Source organism: Giraffa tippelskirchi, chromosome 12 (genome assembly GCF_054371585.1).
Source record: "Giraffa tippelskirchi isolate mGirTip1 chromosome 12, T2T-mGirTip1v1.2.pri, whole genome shotgun sequence".
NCBI classification, from domain to species: domain Eukaryota; kingdom Metazoa; phylum Chordata; class Mammalia; order Artiodactyla; family Giraffidae; genus Giraffa; species Giraffa tippelskirchi.
Window position 1 is genome coordinate 100,761,138 of NC_137286.1, and position 19,453 is coordinate 100,780,590.

Consider the following 19,453-nt stretch of genomic DNA (forward strand, 5'->3'; position numbering starts at 1 on the left):
GCCTTCCTGACAGAGAAGGCTTCCTTGGGCTGTGGAGGGGAGGTATGGAAGTTTGTGCTATGGCAACAATTAATGTGTGTGCGTATGTGTGCACGCAGGCACTTGGTGTGTAGGCATGTCTTTTAAACACACTGTGGGACTTGTCTAGTCGAAGGAATTCTCTGGGACCTCTTTTGGCCTGTCAGTCACAATTCTTGGGTGCTTTTCTGGTGGGTATTCACAGCAAGCCTGTGAAGTGGGAACCCCATGCATACCTCTTCGCCTCAGAAGCTCCCTAAATCACAGACTGTGGGATCCTCCTCTTCTCTCAGGGGAGGGGGTCCTGTGCTGCTGACAGGTAAAGCAGAAGCGAGGGACGCCCAGGGTGAAGGGCGCCTGGTGCCAACAGGCCGGAAGCTTCAGGGCCAGGCCAAGGTCAGGCATCAGGAGGAGGCGGTCCCCTTGAGAGCGGCAGCAGAGCAGGGAGGCGGTCTCCTCTAGTGAGGAGACTACAAACAACCGAATGCCCTGGGACCTGGGCTCCTGCAATCAGAATAACACAGGTGGCTGCTTCTAACTCACGGTTTAAAATAAAATTCCTTTGCTTTGGAGCAGGACACTGGCCCACTCCTTACAGTTCACTGAAGCCAGAGGTCCTGTCATCTATGTGACATCACCGAGCTAGTTAGTGGTGGAGGCGGCCTCAGGAAACGTCCTCTACTCCAGGAGTCCTCAGCCTCCGGAATCTAATGCCTGATGATCTGAGATGCAGCTGATGTAACAATAATAGAAATAAACTGCACAATAAATCATCCAGAAACCATCTCTTACCTCCCGGTCTATGGAAAAATTGTCTTCCACAAAACCAGTCCCTGGTGCCAAAAAAGGCTGGGTATGCCTGCACCCCTGCAGGCTGACCCCCATTACGTGACTCTCAGCTCTTCTGTCAGGCCTCCTGTGGGTGCTGTGGCAGTCTGCCCCTCCCTGGCTAAATAAACATTTGATGTTTATTTAACCTCACTAAATGACATCCTGTGAGCCCTAGTCTTTGCAGGAATCACCAGGGGCCTCTGGGGAGGCAGCAGGCAGGGAGACTCAACTGGGAGGAAGTGGCCCTCCCCCAGCTGGCAGGCTAGGCTGAGTCAGCCAGGGGGTGCCTGGGGAGTCCCGAATGCCTGGGGGTCCTTCCTCTTGGAACCCCGGCCTGCAGTGGCTGCTTCTTAGAGACGAGGCGACGGCCAGTGTGGGCTCCATTCTCACCTCGGGGCCCATTGGCCATCAGGGAAGCAGAGGCTGATTCCAAGTTGGCTGCCCGAGTCTCGAGGAAGGCGAGGCAGGAGACACTTCTGTCTGGGCCTGGAGACAAGGAGAGGGTTTTGGTTGTGCTCCCCACGCAGCTCCCAGCTCTCTTCTCATTCTCTCCGGTGATTGCCCCAGGGCCCCAGAGTCTCAGAGCTGCCCCTGGACCTGGGTTGAAGAGGTCGAGGCGTACACAGGAGCACAGGTGGCCTCGCTGGTTGAGAAGCAGCCCAGCCTGGCTAGGGGGTAAAGTCAGATGTGAAGGCAATCCAGGGCACCCCTGCATTGCCCCAGGACCCTAGGGCTTTTGCAGAGAGTCAAGGATGGGGAACTTGGTTAGGGCTTGAGGGAGGGGCTGAGAGAGATGGTAGGGCAGTCTGGGGCTTTGCCTGGAAATCTATGGGTATTTCCCAGGAGGTCCCCACTCTCTAGAATTCCTGGATGGGAATTAGTTGCTGTTCAGTTGCTCAGTCATGTCCAACTCTTTGTGGCCTCCATGGACTGCAGCACACCAGGCTCCTCTGTCCTCCACTGTCTCCCAGAGTGTTGGAATAACTTCTAAACCCACCTCCCTACTTCCTTACCTTCCACTCCTCTTGCTGGACTTGAAGCACCATCAACACGGGGCTCACACTTGTCTTTTTCCCCACTTGTCTCCAATCTCTCCAAGAGCTTAGCACATAGAACTCAAAGTTTGCTCTTACATAAAAATTCTGCAGACCTACTTAGATGCAAACCTCCAAGAGCCACAATGGACATAGCTGTTTGGGTGTTAGGAGATGGGCAAGGAGCTTTTTCATCTCACCCTCCTTGAGTCTGTGGGCTCCGGGGTGACTTGCCTCGACTGGAGGTGAAAGGAAAGTTCTCATGTAAATAAGGGAGTAGGTGCTGGAGTGAAATAAAGAGGTGCTGCTCCCTTGTCTCAGTGCCATGGGGACACCCATGACCCAGGCTATTCACTGTTCAACAGCATTTGTTTGGGCCTGACTCTGAGCTCGGTGCTGTGTTGTGCGCCCGGGAAGCCACAGTGGACGTGGCAGACTCAGGCCCTGCCCTCAGGTGGACCACGATCACAAGTTGGGTTACCCACCTACAATACATTCTCTGCCGGACTTGGAGCTAAGCACATCTCAACACCACCATATTCAACGATCACAACAATCCTAGTTAGACTTTATCTCTTGATTTTATCAAGCAGTGAGAGTATGGTTTAGAAAGAACCGCATTGCCTGAGGTCACACAGCTGAGGGGCTGACATTCAAACCCAGATGTGTTTGTATCCAAAGCCCATGCCCTTGATATTGGGCTCTGTGTTTGTCCTTAGGGGGCTGAGGGTTGTCCTTGAGGGACTGAAGGTTGCTCCTGGAGGGCTGAAGGTTCTCAGAGGCAGATGGAGGGCAACCTACATGGTGTCCTCCCTGGTGCCTGGGACACACAGTCAGTGATTGGGCTAAGGGTCACCTTGCTCTCAGGTTATCCGGCTCTTGGGGAATTGACTTACGGGGTGGCGGGAGGGAAAATGATGAGTAGGGGGTGGGGCAGTAAGGATGACCCCCCGCTAACTTGCTCACTTTGTCTTGTGTGGGGGGCTGCAGAGTCCTGGGGAACGGGCATACGTACTGCCTCCTCACTTACCCATGTGTGGTCTCAGGGAGCGTTTCACTTCCCTAAACCTGTTTTCTTCACCTGTGGTAGGGAGACAATACTTCCTGTTTCACAGAGTTTCAGTGAAGATTAAATTAGAGACTCTGGGAATCATGTTCCATGGCTTTGCAGTGGAGGCTGAATGGAGATACTGAACCTAAGGTACTCAGAGCACAGGGACACTCAGCAAATGGTCACCGTTATAATGGCTATTAGTTAAGTCTCTAGCCTCAGTTTCCTCATCTGTTAAAATGGGTCCACGAGCACCTATCTTTCTGGGTCAATGTGAGCACTAAGTGAGATGAAACATTAAAAGCACTCAGGAAAGTGACATATAAAATCAAATATGTCATTTATATGATTATTAACATACTATTATTATGTTCATTATAATTCTGTTATTAAACACTATTTAAATATTATTTTATTATAATTATATTAAATGTTGTTTTGTTATAATAAATATTATTACTTACAAATGAAGTAGGTATTATTAGTTTCCCTAAGTAAAAAACCTTAGTCTCTTAGAACCAATAAATGAATTCCTCAAAGAAGCAGGATACACAGTCAACACACAAAAAATCAGTTGCATTTGTATACATGACCAAGGAATAATCTGAAAAGTAAATAAGGAAAAAAATTCCATTTTCAATAGCATTAAGAGTAACACACTTAGGAATTTACCTAGGAGGTGAAATACTTGTATAATGAAAACTAAAAGACACTGTTGAAAGAAATTAAGACATAAATAAATGGAGACACATCCTATGTTCATAAATTGCAAGACAATATTGTTAAAATGAGAGTATTACACAAAATGATCTACAGATTCAGTGCAATTTCTATCAAAATCCCAAAGACATTTTTGGCAGAAATAGAAAAACTCTTTTAAAATTCACATGGAATGTCAAGGGACCTCCAAATAGCCAAAACAATCTTGAAAAAGAAGAATAAAACTGGGGGGACTCATACTTCCTGATTGCAAAACTGACTGTACAAAAAGTACAGTCACCAAAACAGTGTGGTACTGGTATAAAAACAGATTGGTAGTAAAATGCAATAGAACAGAGAGCCCAAAAATAAACCCCCATGTTTTTGGTCAAATGATTTTTGACAAAGGTATCAAGACCCTTTTCAGTGGGGAAAGGACAGTCTTTTCAACTAATGGTGCCAAGAAAACTGGATGGTGCTGCTGCTGCTAAGTCACTTCAGCCATGTCTGACTCTGTGCGACCCCATAGACGGCAGCCCACCAGGCTCCGCCATCCCTGGGATTCTCCAGGCAAGAACACTGGAGTGGGTTGCCATTTCCTTCTCCAATGCATGAAAGTGAAAAGTGAAAGTGAAGTTGCTCAGTCGTGTCCGACTCTTCGCGACATGGTAGACTGCAGCCTACCAGGCACCTCCGTCCATGGAATTTTCCAGGCAAGAGTACTGGAGTGGGTTTCCATTGCCTTCTCTGGGAAAACTGGATAACCACCTGCAAAATAATAAGTCTGGACCCTTATCTAATGTCATGTATGAAAATTAACTCAAAATGGATGAAGGACCTAAATGGAAGACCTACAACAAGATAATTCTTAGAAGAAAACATAGGAGAAAAGCCCCATGGCATTGGACATGGAAATGAGTTTTTGGATATGACACCAAAAACACAGGTAACAAAAGAAAAATGTAGATCGACTGGACTTCACAAAAACTGATCTTTTTGTGCATCAAAAGACACCATCCGTAGAGTAAAAAGACAGCCTACAGAATGGGAGAGGATAGCTGCAGATCATTTGTCTGGTGATGAACTAATATCCAGAGTATATAGAAGACTTCTAAGAAGCAACGACAAGAAAATCAGATTAAAAAATGGGCAGGGGGTGTTTCCCTGGTGGTCTGGTGATTACGAATTTGCCTTGCAATGCAGGGGACCTGAGTTCGAGCCCTGGTTGGGGAACTAAGATCCCACATGCCTTGGAGCAACTAAGCCTACACATGCCGTAACTGAAGTCTGTGCACTCTGGAGCCCGTGTGCCACCACTAGAGAGTCTGTGTGCCTCAATGAAAGATCATGCATGATGAAACTAAGACCCAATGCAGCCAAATAAATAAATTAAATATATATTTTTTAAAAGGGCAAAAAAACTTGAACAGACACCTTTCCAAAGAAGATATAAAATAGCCATAAGCAGGTGAAAGGACGAGACCACAGTGAGATACCACCTCACATCCATTAGGATGATTATTATCGAAGAAACAGAAAATCACAAGTGTTGATCAGGATATGGGGAAACTGGAGCCCTGTACACTGTTGGTGGGAATGTGGAATGGCGGGGCCAATGTGGGAAAACAGTATGGTGGTTCCAAGTTTTCTGCCTGCAACGCGAGAGACCTGGGTTCAATCCCTGGGTGGGAAGATCCCCTGGAGAAGGGAACAGCTGCCTATCCACTCCAGGGTTCTGGTCTGGAGAATTCCAAGGACTGTATAGTTCATGGGGTCACAAAGAGTTGGACACGACTGAGTGTGTCCAACTTTCACTTCACTTTTTTTCCCAGCAATTCTACTTCCGGGTATATACCAAAAAAAACCTGAAAGCAGGATCTTGAAGAGATATTTGTACAACCATGTTCACAGCAATGTTATTCACAATAGCTAAAATGTAGAAGCAACCCAACTATCCATCAATGGATGAATGGACAAGCAAACTATGGCATATATAAATGGTGGAATATTATTTAGTCTTTAAAAGCAAGGAAACAGCTATATGCTCAACATGGATGAACTTTGAGGACATTATGCTAAGGGAAATAAGCCAGTCACAAAAAAATAAATACTGTATGATTCTATTTCCATGAGTAATCAAAATCATAAAGACAGAAAGTATAATGGTGGCTGCCAGGGGTTGAAGAGAAGGGAGAATGGGGAGGTATTGTTTAATAGATAAAGAGCTTTAGTTTCAAGAAAATTTATGGGAAAGGATGGAGAGTATGATTGCACAACAATATGAATGTGTTTAAAACCATTGAACTGTACACTTAAAAATAGTTCAGATGGTATATATTGCATCATGTATATTCTGCATGTGTGCTCAGTGACTTCAGCTGTGTCCAACTCTTTGCGATCCCATGGACTGTAGCCCGCCAGGCTCCTCTGTCCCTGGGATTCTCCAGGCAAGAATACTGGAGTGGGTTGCCATGCCCTCCTCCAAGGGATCTTCCTGACCCAAGGATCGAACCTGAGTCTCTTACGTCTCTTGCATTGGCAGGCGGGTTCTTTTCCACTAACACCACCTGGGAAGCCCACGTGTATTCTACCACAATAAGAAAAAAAGAAGAAGAAAAAGCCTTCCAGAGAATTCACAAATTTCCTGGATTTTAGCTTGGTTGAAATCTCTTGGTCTCTCTTTCACTCTCAAATTCTTTCTCTTTGATGTCAGAGAAGACATAACAATTCTCAATATGCATAAGGGAGAATGAAGCTCAAATGTAGAAAAAGCTGGCAGAAAGAATGTATTTTCAGCTCATCGGCTTTGCTCACACAATTGCCTTTCTCTCTTAGCTCCCCTTTCCACTGAGAATGACTTCAGAAGAATTGTCCAGATGGTTTTCCAAATGAGACGGCGGCAGTCTCTTAACCACTCCCATGTGAAAAGGACCACCGTGCTTTGTTTTGACCTTCAGGCCGAGCCAGTGCTGCTCTTTTCTGGAAGGCCGCGGGAACTTTCACATCTTTCCACCGAATTTGTGCTTTTTTTTTTTGCACCATTGAAATGTGAATAATTAGGAACTAGGGCTGGCTTTTGCATTTTTGGAGCAGAAGAGGAGTTTTTCAAAAACCAAGGGCCACATAACTTGAAGCAATAAATGCTGCTGCAAAGAGGGTTTTAAATTAGAACTGCTGGCTGAAAGGTCAACACTGCATTCTTGGCCAGTGACTTAATTCTCAGTTTAATGCAATGAAAATAAACCTTTAGAAGGAAATGCCACCACTTTTTCCCCAAAGATTTTTAAAACTCTTAGGCACTCTCAGAAACAGCTTCACAGAAGGGTCTTTTTTTTACATGCAGCAAAGGGTCTAGAAATAGACAGGATCATAAATCTACAGGTAAGAATTTCTTTTTAATCTCATGGTGTCCAAAGGCTTCAGTTTCTAACCACTGCCCTCCGGAGCATCTGTCAAGCACAGCAGGCCGACTGCATTGCTTTATCCTCATTTTACCTGTTGAGCATCACATCTTGTGCCTGAATTTAGACTGTGAGTCCCTCGGTGTGTACAGCACCAGGTCTCACATCTCTCTCTAGCCTCTGGTACACATGTCCCATGGGGTTATGCCCATGGGAGCAGCTCACACATATTTTCTGATCCAAGGAGTCACTGGAGATTTTCCTTGGCTACAAAGTCATCACATGCCTAGAGCAGGGATTGTAGTCTGAGGCTCATGGCTCTCTAAGGATGGGCTGGTTTGGCTTCTGGAGATGCAGAAACTCCCCAGTTTTATGCAAAAATGCCCAGCACTTCTGTCTGTATCTCTCCTGCTGGTGCCCATGGGTGTGAGGAGTGGGACCTCTGGCTGTTGGATGATGACCATCTGCAGATGGCCTCATGGGAAGGATGAAGCTGGACTCTGGACGTGGGGAGAGCAGTGGTAAGAAGCTGCCTGTGTGGCTCTGGGTTCCTGCCACTTTTATAGTCCAGCACCACCAGCAATGGAACTGATAGAAAGTGGACCTGCCCACATGTGTTTTCCACATGGCTCAGGACTCATGGGGAGAGAGGGATGCAATTACCAGCCCGAGACCTAGCACTGGGCCTGGCATATGGCAGGAACTTGTCTGTGTTCTTTGAATGAATAAGTGAGTGAATGAATCCATGATCACATTAGCAGATACACAAAGAGACGGCCTTGAAGAACTGGGACCAGGGCAGAAGAACTGGGAAGAGTGCAGTGGGACAGTGGGAAGTTTTGTAGCATATAAGTAATGGGGCTTCTCAGGTGGTGCTAGCGGTAAAGAATCCGCCTGCCAATGCAATAGACATAAGAGACGCCAGTTCGATCCCTGGGTTGGGAAGATCCCCTGGAGGAGGACATGGCAACCCACTCCAGTATTCTTGCCTGGAGAATCCCATAGACAGAGGTGACTGGTGGGCTACCGTCCATGGGGTCGCAAGGAGTCGGACATGACTGAAGCACACAAGCACATAACTGACTTACAATGTTGTGTTAGTTTCAGGTGTATGTGAGATGGGCTCTGATGGACAGGTGCCCAGGGACGTGTACTGAGCTAGCTGAACTCTCAAGCTCCCCCCACCCCTCCCGGCCTCCCCAGCTCTGAAAATCTCTATCTCACAAGTTAAGACCTGAAACTAGGCCACTCCCTTATAACTGGGAAGCATTCCAGAGATGAGCTCCCTTTAGACAACTTGCCAGGAGCCCGAGCCTGCCGTCCCTACCTTCTCTATCTTCTGTGCCATCAGAGGGGCTGGGGGAATTCAGCTTGCAGTACACGTGGCCTGAGATGACATTCCAGAGGATAATCTCCCCATCATAACTGGAGGTGGCGAGGGGAGAAGGTGGACAATGAGCCACACAGAGGATGTCTTCCTTGTGCCCATGGTTCTAGGAAAGAGAGAGGGGGACAGAGTGAGAAACCCAATCACCCACAGCTCACTTTCCTGCATTTGACGCCTGACAGAGGAGGAAGAGGGGTTCCTCCTGTGGTTACCCCTGGAACCTGGTGACCCAGCCCAGGGGGTCAGTGCAACCCTCACAGATCAGCCAAAGAGGAGTTGCATCCTCCTGGGTCAGTTGCATTACCTTCCCCAGGGAAGTGCTACTTCTATCAGCTTCCTTACCACCCCCAGTGCTAGCAAGGAGGCTTTTTGCAAGGAGCCCTCTTGGGGGCTGAAACGTTGATAGGAATCCGACAATGGAACCCAAGCACTGGCCAAGGGGGTCTGGCCTCCCATGAGCCCCAGGTCTAAATTGCAGGGTGTGGAGTCTCTCAGCTCAGTTCCTCCAGGGCTCCCCTCTGCCCCCCGGTGTGGCCTACAAGTGCTCTTAGGAATTGGAATTACCTACTCTCCTTGAAAGGAGGTTTTGGGTATATGTGTGCTTAAGAAAGATAAGAAACACACAAAAAATGTTTTTGTTTTTCATACCAGAGCTGCAGACCTCAAAGAGTGCCTGACTATTCTCCAGTTGAAGGTTGAAAGTTAAAACTTTCTCCCTGGGGTGCAGTTCCCTTGTGAAGAGAATGTCTCCTGGGGCTGTAAAGGATATTCTTTCTCTGTTGTCTTCACGTGCTTCCCGCAGAGTGTCCCTTGAGTACTTCTCTGTTACCGGCTAAGACATCCCTTCTGCCTGAAAGCAGCTGGGAAGGTGGTGGGAAGGACAGTTGGATACAAAGTCAATGACTTTCTCCTCCTGACAGTCTTCTGCCTCCAAATCTCACCTCCTTCTGAGGTCTGTGAGCACTGGTGTCTGGAGGTTCTTCCTCCATGGTCCCCACTACCTGCGGAATGCAGTTTACATGCCTTGGATGGCTTTCAGGTTCTGGTTTAACTTCCCGCCTCATTTCCCTCCTGTACCTGAATCTCCAGCCCCTCAGACTATTCATAGTCCTTCCAGACAACATGCTTCTCCTGCTTCCAGACAGGCCTCTCCCCATCTCCTCCATCTAGACTGCCTTTTCCTACTTGGCCTCCCAGAAAAATCCTGGTAATCTTTTAATTTTTTCCATGATGTTAGAGCAAAATTGGTAGTTCCCATCCCTGGGTTTCTCTAGTATTTCATACATTATTACATCATCTGTCACATCGTATAATGATTATTTCCTTAGTTTATCTCCTTTCCAGTCTGTGAGACTCTGGGCTGGGAATCACACTTTATTCCCAGGATGTTTGTATCCTGTGTGCCTACCCACAAAGGATGGCACTATGTCAGTGCTTGATAAGTAGGGGTTGAAAGAATTGATAACTGAATGAATAAATATTTGGATGAACTAATACTTCACTGACTCTTGCATGATTTCTGCCCTTACAATGGCCATGGCTTTCCTAGGGATATTTTCTGCAAACTCTGTTCTTTCACTTAATAATCACTCATCTGCAAACTTCATAAAGGCAGGGACCATGTGATGACCACTTTGCTCATCATTGCAAGCTCAGTGACCAGCACAGGCTGGGCGCATGTTTGACACATGTTGGTTGAATGAAAGCCTATTATTAATATAAGCTAGGCACTGAGCTATGGAATACAATGGAGAAAGCAGGTGAGGTCTGTCTTCATGACTTTGCATTCTAGTGACTTGTGGCTTTTGGAATATTTACAGGGCATATGGTGGGGTTGGCTGGTGGGAAATGCTTGTGCACAGTAACCTTCCTTTCTTAATCCTTGTCTTAATGGCTTGACATCCAGACATTTTTTTTTAATTTATTTTTAATTGGAGGGTAACTGTTTTACAACGTTGTATCGGTCTTTGCTGTACTACAACAATGTGAATCCAGACAATTTTGAGGGAGATCATTTGGCTCTGGGAAGCTGTGTAAGGTTGGGGGCAGTTTGAGTGCTAATAAGAATTATAACACGTCCCATGGCTCTGGGTCCCTAACAAGCCATGGGGCAGCAGGAATGTCATTGCTTATGTTCCCTGGCCTCCCAAGGATGGCATGGTGAATGCTTATGGTTTTGCACTGGAGCAGAAGCAGGAAGTGGGTGCTTCCTTGAAGAAAGTCACCCCCATCAGGTCCTGGACTGCCATTCTTGCACAACAGGTCTCCAGGCTGAATTCAAGGAGAGCTGTGCAGACTTGCTCCTGGGCCTCATGCCCCAAACTGAGCACAGGCTATCACTCCTCATGGAGCAGAAGCAACTGCCTGGAACTTAGGGCTCCTGGCTCTACATGGACCCAATCATGAATACCACCACATTGGAGGCTCTTGAGATGCTGTGACCACCCTAGGCAGGCCCAGGGGACTCAGGGTGAGCCTCTGGAGGGAATGACATCCATATCAAATGCCAAGGTTTGGGTTGAGAGTCAGACAGTGGACCAGGGCTCACCAAGTCATCTTGCCAGTGCGGCCGTGGCTTCCGGAAGTGATGAAAGTCACATGGTGTGTCTTGCATCCAAACCCAAACAGGAGACGTTGTACCAGCAGTAAAATGAGCTGCTGACACACTCATAGCTTCAGAGAGAGGTGCTGGCACATTTTATAACCCTACCCCTCACTCCACCAGTGATGTAGATTTTTGAAATGTCAGAGCAAATTCCCCTAGTGCTAATGGGAATAAAAAGCAATCCACTCCTGACGTTTGGGTGATTGCATTTCAGCAAATCATATGCCAACTGACATGCTCTCCTTGGATGGTCTGCATAGCTTCACCTCCATAATAAGACCCATAGCTATTGCATGAGCTAAAACAAAAGCCATCAGCCCAGGAATCTATGATACCAAAGGGCGAATTCAATGCCAAGACCTCTCAGGTAGTCATGTTGTAAATCATCTGAGGATGCTAGGCTTAGGCTGTGAAATACAGCATACTTTCAAATGAATAAAGAACTTACAATGTTTAAAGACTTTGGAAATCCAGAACCATCAGCATAGCAAGCAAGGGAAATAAAACGCCACAGGTAGATTTAAAATGTAGTTTTAAGTCAGCATTTTCATCTTCCCCTGTCTCTTAATTCCCTTTCCCAACTGTAAATCATAAAAAAGAATTTTTTCCCACAGAGATGCTTATAGATGGCATTTATTTCCTCTTCTCATTTAGAGAGGGACTGGGGCACAAAGAAAGAAATGATAACCCACTCCAGCATTCTTGCCTGGAGAATTCCATGGACAGAGGATCCTGGCAGGATACAGTCCATGGGGTTGCAAAGAGTTGGACACAACTGACTGACTAACACTTTCACAGGGAATAAAGACGAGATGGGAGGGAGAAGGAAGAATTTAAAGAGCCAGAGAGTTGACCATCTGGTTAATCTTCAGTTATGGGTGAGGGTGTTAGAGATGTAGCTGGAAGCCCCTGCGTGGAGAGGGGAGCACAGCCACGTGCATGAAGGGTGAGAAGACCAGCAGGGGGTGAGGAGCCGCAGGTGTCAGGGCTAGTCTGGCTTGGATCCCAGGAGATGCCCTCTCTGACCCCGAGAGCTTTTATACCCAGTACTTTATGATGTTGTGATTTATAGTAAATATCTGTTTGGGCTTTGTCCACATTCTGGCACAGAGTTGCTAAAACCTTGCAGTTTCTTGAGTGATGAGACCATGGAAGCTCTGTGCCCTTTCCCATACCTCACTGTCTCATCTCTTTCATCTGACTGTTCCAGAGTTATATCCATTTGTAGTAAAATGATAATCCATTAAGTAAAGTATTTCCCTAAGTTCTGTGAGATGCTCGAGAAAATTAAAATAATCCAAGGAGGTGGTGGTTGGACCTTCTAGTCTATAGTCAGTTGGACAGGAGTTGCAAATGGTATCTGAAGTGGAGGGGCGGGAGTCTTGTGTCTTGGAAGAGTGAACTCTGCCCCATGGAATCTGATGCTCTCCCCAGGCAGACAGGGTGAGAACCGTAGGGTACCAGCTGGTGTTGGAGAATGGCTTGCTGGGAAAACCCCCACAAATCAGAACTGGATGTAGTGTCATTACACTTCTTCCCATAGAAAAGAGCTAAAGAAAGTGAAGGAGAAAAAGTGAAGTTTTTTAAAGGGAAGGAGGGAGGAAAGATGGGGAGAAAAAGGGGAGAGAAGGAAGGAGGAAATACTTTTTTCTGTACCACTGCTTGGCTTATACCAGATAGAAGTATAAACAATTTCTCCAAAATCTGTTTTTAGAGACAAAAGATTCAGCAAGGGATGGTGGTGGGGAGATGCGTATCAGTTTGAAGTAGGGTTTTGAAACATCGTAAGTCTGTACATTTCACTTACAAAGTACACATTTATTCTTCTCTCCCATCCAACAGCTATGCTACACCTAGAACAATAACAGATGGTTACATTTTGATACTTAAGCTTATCATTTGCTTAATTTTTGCATGGAATCAGCACTGTGGCTTGATTTTGCCATGTCCATGTGACAAATGAAGAGACCAAGAAAGTCACCTCTTCTGTTTTTTTATGAAGAGCAAGATAAAACATGATTTGGTAAATGAGGGTCAGTTTTTTAACTGGCTCTTAAAGGATTAGGAACAGAAACTGGATACTCTGTTGTTCCCAAGGTCTGTTCCCTGAGCAGCTGCCTTTCTGAGGATTACTAGGTCCTGAGAACCTGGCTGAACCATGGAAGCAAGGACACAAATAGAAATGGATCAAGTACTGCTTTTTAACACTTTCATGTTCAGGAGGGAATCTATTGTATTTTTATTCTTTGACTTATGGCTGCTGAATTTAGCTACTCTAGTTTGTGATTTATTCCTTGATAAAGCATTTGGTGGAAGATGCACTGTTTCCTATCTCTACCTCTAAACCATTATCAAAATGTGAAGAGAATTGTTTCCAATATTCTGGAAAAGATGAGTTGCCTAAATTACCATCAGGGAGCAACCACGGTTTGGGGAATTCTTTGACACATTTCCTTCTGGAAAATTCCCTTTACTATCTCTAGTATCCTCCCCTAGGACAAAGTTTGTGTCAAAAAGGATACCCAACCAACTATTCAAAGTTGTCTGTCTTATATTCAAGCTGAATGTAACTCACTTATTTTGGTTCACTTCCAAGTAGGTACAGTCACAAACTTCACCTTGCTCTCCATCTAGAAAGATAATATTATCAACTTAGAGTCCTAGTACGTAAGAGTATAAATGAAGTCCAAGTAAATAAGATAAAATTTTTTTCTTTATTAGCTCTTGAATCAGTTTACACATGTTGGCTTAATCCAACTGATGACTGGGGAAACTTCAGCACTTATTTTCTGGTTTTCAGACCACAGTTAGGTGTCTTTCCAAGCCATCAAAACACAGCTGATGCCACTCTCACTGCCCTAAAAGTCGATTCAGCCCTGGCTCAGCAGTGGGAAGAGGCTCACTTTCTCCTGCAGAGTGCCTGCCACTTACTGACAGTGAACCAGCAACAAACTCATGAAGTCAAAAGGCAAAATTAGGAACCATACACACATCACACTGAGCAATTTTTATCTTATTTACTTGGACTTTGTTTATATCCTCTGATAGTTGAAGAACATTTGCCTCTGATCTTCCTCATAGTTTCACAGGCCAGAATTGTGGAAGTTTTACCAGGAATAGACCCAGGACGTGAACAAAGTAAACAAGCAATCTTGAAAAAAAGATTATAATGACACATAAAAAAGACTTGCTTTTAGTTCATCTAAGTTCATCTAGACTTTGTGATGTTTGACTTATGTGATATTTAAAATGTTTAGAAAAATTAAATATTTTAAACATTTTTGGGGGGCAGGAGGTGCTTTCCTCATAGCTCATGGGTAAAGAATCTCCCTGCAGTGCAGGAGACCTGGGTTCAGTTCCTGGGTTGGGAAGATCCCCTGGAGAAGGGAATGACAACCCACTCCAGTATGCTTGCCTGGAAATCCCATAGACAGAGGAGCCTGGCTGTTTTTAAAGCATTTGTTGTATTTGTTACAATATTGCTTCTGTTTTACCTTTTGGTTTTTTGGTTGTGAGGCATGTGGGATCTTAGCCCCCTGACAAGGGACTGAAACCTACATCCCCTGCGATGGAAAGCAAAGTTTTAACCACTAGACTGCCAGGAAAGTCCCAGGTTAAACTTTTTAAAGAATTTGGGTCTATACCAGGCAGTGAGGGAACAAATGCACAGGCTATAGATGGGAGCACAAACAGTATGTTAAGTACGTTCCTCCTGCCCAGTAGTTTAGAGTCAGTGGCAACGAAATAACAGAGAGAAAGGATATAACATTGTTACATGCACTCTAGATTCTATCTCGTTTGATTTCTCCTGCATTTGCCCCAAATGCCTAATGTATGTCATTATTTTATGGGTACCCTTGGTAGGAGGTGACTCACCATGTTTCAGAGTGTGCAGACAATGTCCACTGTTGTAGCTCCGTATTTTCAGACAGCCGTCTCTGCCCCCAGTAACCAGCCTAAAAAGCAGAACCCTCCATCAGGACCGAAGTCAGGGGTCATCCTGCCTAACAGTAGAAGATTCTGAGGAAAACATATACTTTCTTCCACTAGAGTCAAAGGTCAGACAGGTGATTCCAGCATTGCCATGAGCCCCAGTAAATTCAGACAACAGTCTTCCCGTTTCAAAGTCCCATACTTTCACCAATTGTAACAGGAAATTGAAAAAAGTAGCCTGGATACACTGGCTATGAAATTAGAGAGAATTTACATTTACAGTTCCAGTATCATAGATATGAAAGATGAGTGTTTACTCTGAAGGTTTCTGTACTTTCAATACAAGTTGGCTTACCTAAGTGTGTTCGTTAGCTAGGGCTGCCATAACAAAATACCATAGACTGGGGCCATAAACAACAGACATGTATTTTCTCACAGTCCAAGATCAAGTTGCCAGCAGGGTTTGGTCTCTTCCGAGGCTTCTCTCCTTGGCTTGTGGACGGCCACCTTCTCACTGAGTCCTCACGTGGTCTTTCCTCTGTGTCTCTGCACCCCAACATCTCTTTATGTGTACAAATTTCCTCTCGTTATAAGAACGCCAATCAGATTGGATTAGGGCCCACCCTCACAGTCTCAGTTTAACTTGATGACCTCTCTAAAGATTGTCTCCAAATACAACCATATTCTGAGGTACTGAGCATTAGGACTTCAACACATGAATTTGAGGGGAACACAATTCAGTCCGTAGTACTGACTGAGAAGATCAGAAAATTTAGAAGCATTGGATAAAATTCTCCTGACCATATAACTCAGAGAAGACAGGTGTGAATTGAATTTTGAGCAGCCAAATTTATTTACCACCAAAGCAAAGCTGAATAGGAAAGATGACACATTTTCTGGGAAGGATATATAAACCCTCAGCTTTAAAGCTTTGCTCAGTCCGGCTTGTTCCAGTCTTGCAGTTACTTTCTTTTCGCCCCATCTCTTGAGCACTCTTTGAATGAAAATCATCTTTTAAAAATTTTTTTAAATTTTTTGGCTGTGCCGTGGAATGGTGGGCTCTTTGTTCCCAGATCAGGGATTGAACCTGTGCCCCCTGCAGTGGAAGCAGAGTCCTAACCACTGGACCACCAAGGAAGTCCCCAAAATTGTTATTCTGATAAACTTTGGTATTACATGTAACTATGCATGTGTTAAGTTGCAGTTCATAATATATTGTAAACATTTAATTGAACTCTATTAATCTTCATTGTGCAGCTTATAAGCATTTTGGACGTGTCAAAATTTGGTGGTACCTAGTGCTCAGTTTATACAAATGAATGAATACAATGTGATATAGCGGTATTCATAAATTCAGGCCTTATCAAGATCTTGGGCAATGGAGTCTAGTGTCATGGATTGTGATGATGGACATGACTATGCTACAAAGATTTCACACAAAAACAGATTTGCAAGGTGAGCAAATACTTAATAATTTAATTCAGTAAGTATAAGGGTGTTTATTACCAGCATGTGCCTAATAGTAGGATACATGCCTGTAGACATGTGCCTACAGTTATAATTGTAGAGTATTTATATCTCAATTCAACCTCTACTTACCACCCACCACTGGGGGAGACTTGCATATCAATATAATGCCACTGAGGGAGGCGGACTGTGTTAGCATAGAATTAGGAGCCCAAACGTTAATGGAGCCATTCATTCTGCCTGGATGTGGGAGGGGATCTAGGACTGTTACAGGGGCTGGTATCTGAGTTGTGCCTTAAAGAATAAGAAGGGTTTTGACAGATGAAGAAGGAAAGAAGAGGGAAACATAGGTGCTCTGATTCCTGCCCTCAAACGCCCGAAGAAACTGTTCAGAGGTGAGGCTCACACACATGAAACAGAGTGGAACACCATACAGAAGGCTCAGGGGGTGATCAGGAGGAGCGAGGCGCTCGCACGAGTCAGGGTGGAGAAGGCAAGTTTCCCCTGGTGGAGACAGGACTTGAGTTGGACCTTGAAGGGTTTCTTAGGTGTGTGTAGGAAAAGAGCAGGAAGCAGGGAATTCCAGGGTGGAGATGAGAAAAGTTTGCACAGAGCCAGGGGCAGGGATGTGCAGAACGCTGAGAAGGGTGATAAGGCTGACTTCCTTGGAGTCAGAGGTGATTCTGCTAAATCTGGAGGATAAATGCTTCTCTATAAGTTTGAACCCAAACTATGCAGGAACCCACTTTCTTTGAGATGAACTGATACTGAGTCATCATAAAAAATTTTTGACCAAGAGATCAGGTAATCTGCTTCTTGTGGTACTTAATAAGACCATGATGACCACTAATCTCTGGAGCAGAAGCTCAGCAAGAAGAGATGCTGGGAGTGCAGCTGAAGTGAGTGTGAACAAGAAGAGGACATGTCCGGGCTGTGATGCTCCTGATGCTGGAAATCCTAAAGACACCAGGCTCTGGCAGGAATGAGGGAAGAGGTCATGGCTACACAGCCAGGGACACTCACTTGCAATGCTAGAGCCTAGGTCAGTAATAAAGGAAGTGATTGAACTAATATTAGAAGATTTCAGAACATTTCAGCAGCACCAGTGTACTTGCGATGTGCCCTCCCATTGCCTCAAGCACAGAAAAACATGAGTTGTGGGATGTCCGTGTTTCCCTGATCTAGTTCCTTGTTCAAGGAGCAACGGTTACTGATTATGGCCCCTCCTGCGGGCCAGACACTGTGCAGGTCCTCCAGGATGGGGCCAGCGGGGTCCTCATGAGCCCTGGTGAGAGGGGAAGAAGATGGCAAGCTCTGAACTCTCATTCCCAGGTTAGATTTATGGTGGGTTACAGGCACATTGGTCACCCTATACCACACAAGAGCATTGCCATGAAGTCTTAACCATTCCATAGGACCAGACAGACCGTCCTTCCAAATAGCTCACATGGCAAGCCCCTGCAGAACCTGTGGGCTCTTCCATCCATGTGAGCATTCACAGAAGAGTGTCCAAACACTACAGGTGGTCAGCAGAGCAGAAATGAACCTCTCGTTTTTCACTTCTAGAGACAGATTGTCCCCAGGACATTCTGTTTCCCGTGAAGGTGAGGACAGCGGGGCCACGCTTGCCAACATATCATTGCTAAAGAGACTAACACTTGGCACTTACAGATGCTTCTGAGCAGCTGACCACCTGCCTGAATGTGGGGCTGTACCGGCAGCATTCCACGGGCTCCTTGTGGGAAACCACCGGGTGAGGTTCGTGGGGAGAACTTGTTCATGAAAAACAGAGAGAGAGAGAGGGTGAGAACTTGAACCGAGTACACAACATGCACACCCGGGACGACACATCGATTGCTTTGATTAAGAGGATAGTCATGAGCTCAGATGATGGGTCTGTGACCTTGGGCAAGTCACTTAGCTTCTCAAAACTACTTTTATGATCTATTAAATAGGGACAATGGTATCTACTTTAAAGCATTGTTTTGACGATTAAATGAGAAATATATAGTCATCCCTCAGTATCTGTTGGGGGGGATTGGTTTGAGGACCCCCAAGGACACCAAAATCCACGGGTTCTCAAGTTCCTTATGTAAAATGGTATAATATTTGCATATAACCTATGCACATTCTTTCATATACTTTAAAACATCTGCAAATTACTTATAAAAACCAATACAATTTAAATGCTACGTATATAGTTGGCATGTGTGGCAAATTTAACATTGGGGGTCCTTTTGCTTTTTGGAAACTTCTGGAAAGAAAATAATTTTTTTCTTCCATCTCCAGTTGGTTGAATGTGCTGATGCAGCACCCATGGACAAAGAGGGCTGACGTGATGTCCTTAGCACAGGACCTCACATAACATGATGGGTGTGCAATGAGGAGCAGCCACTAACCATGAGAACTGATACCATGTCTCCTTGATGGCACAAGAAGGAGTGAGATTTCATGAGACTGCAGGGTGGACCTTCTTCCCTATTAATTCACATCTTTCCACAAACAAACACAAACTGTATCGTCCCATTCTGAGTCCCCAAGCCTGAATGGCAGTGCTCTTCCCTCACAGCAGGGACAAGGCCGGGCCAGGTCCCGGGAGACCCTGCAGAGTGCCTCCCATTGGCACCCAGGGGCATAGGGCTCACCTGTGCCCTTGGACTTTGCCTCTTAAGCCACCCAATCCCTTTGCACTCATCACCTCATCTGTAAAATGGAATCTTTTATAGAAACTTGGTGAGGAAGAAGTATGGGGAGGGAGGTGAAAGGCTGGCACGCAGCGGACACTGAAGAACCGAACGTCGGTCACCAGCCTTCACTCTCCTTGGTGCCCTGCGATGGTCAGCCCCGAGCCTGGGCCACTCACAGAGATTCGGGGGACCCGAAACCTCAGACTTAGTGCCGGAAGACTCTCGGTGTGGGCAAAGCAGGGCCTGGCATAAGGACGATTAGAACTTTGGGAGCAGAGTCTCCGCACGTCACAGATGAGACCACAGGAGGCTGTTGGCTGACCTGGTCAACATCACAAGC

The 19,453-nt window shown here is 45.6% G+C and overlaps 1 protein-coding gene across 1 annotated transcript in view; it reads right to left on the bottom strand.

The window, feature by feature from the left end:
- Positions 1-19,453, bottom strand: part of LOC145529262 (cilia- and flagella-associated protein 337-like) — a 44,687-nt gene that overhangs the window by 15,578 nt on the left and 9,656 nt on the right. The window contains 9 exon segments of the mRNA XM_081549266.1: positions 1,240-1,335; positions 8,362-8,527; positions 10,970-11,028; position 11,127; positions 12,834-12,879; positions 13,602-13,656; positions 14,903-14,982; positions 15,064-15,160; positions 18,083-18,198. Coding sequence (XP_081405392.1) covers positions 1,240-1,335; positions 8,362-8,527; positions 10,970-11,028; position 11,127; positions 12,834-12,879; positions 13,602-13,656; positions 14,903-14,982; positions 15,064-15,160; positions 18,083-18,198 — 716 coding nt within the window.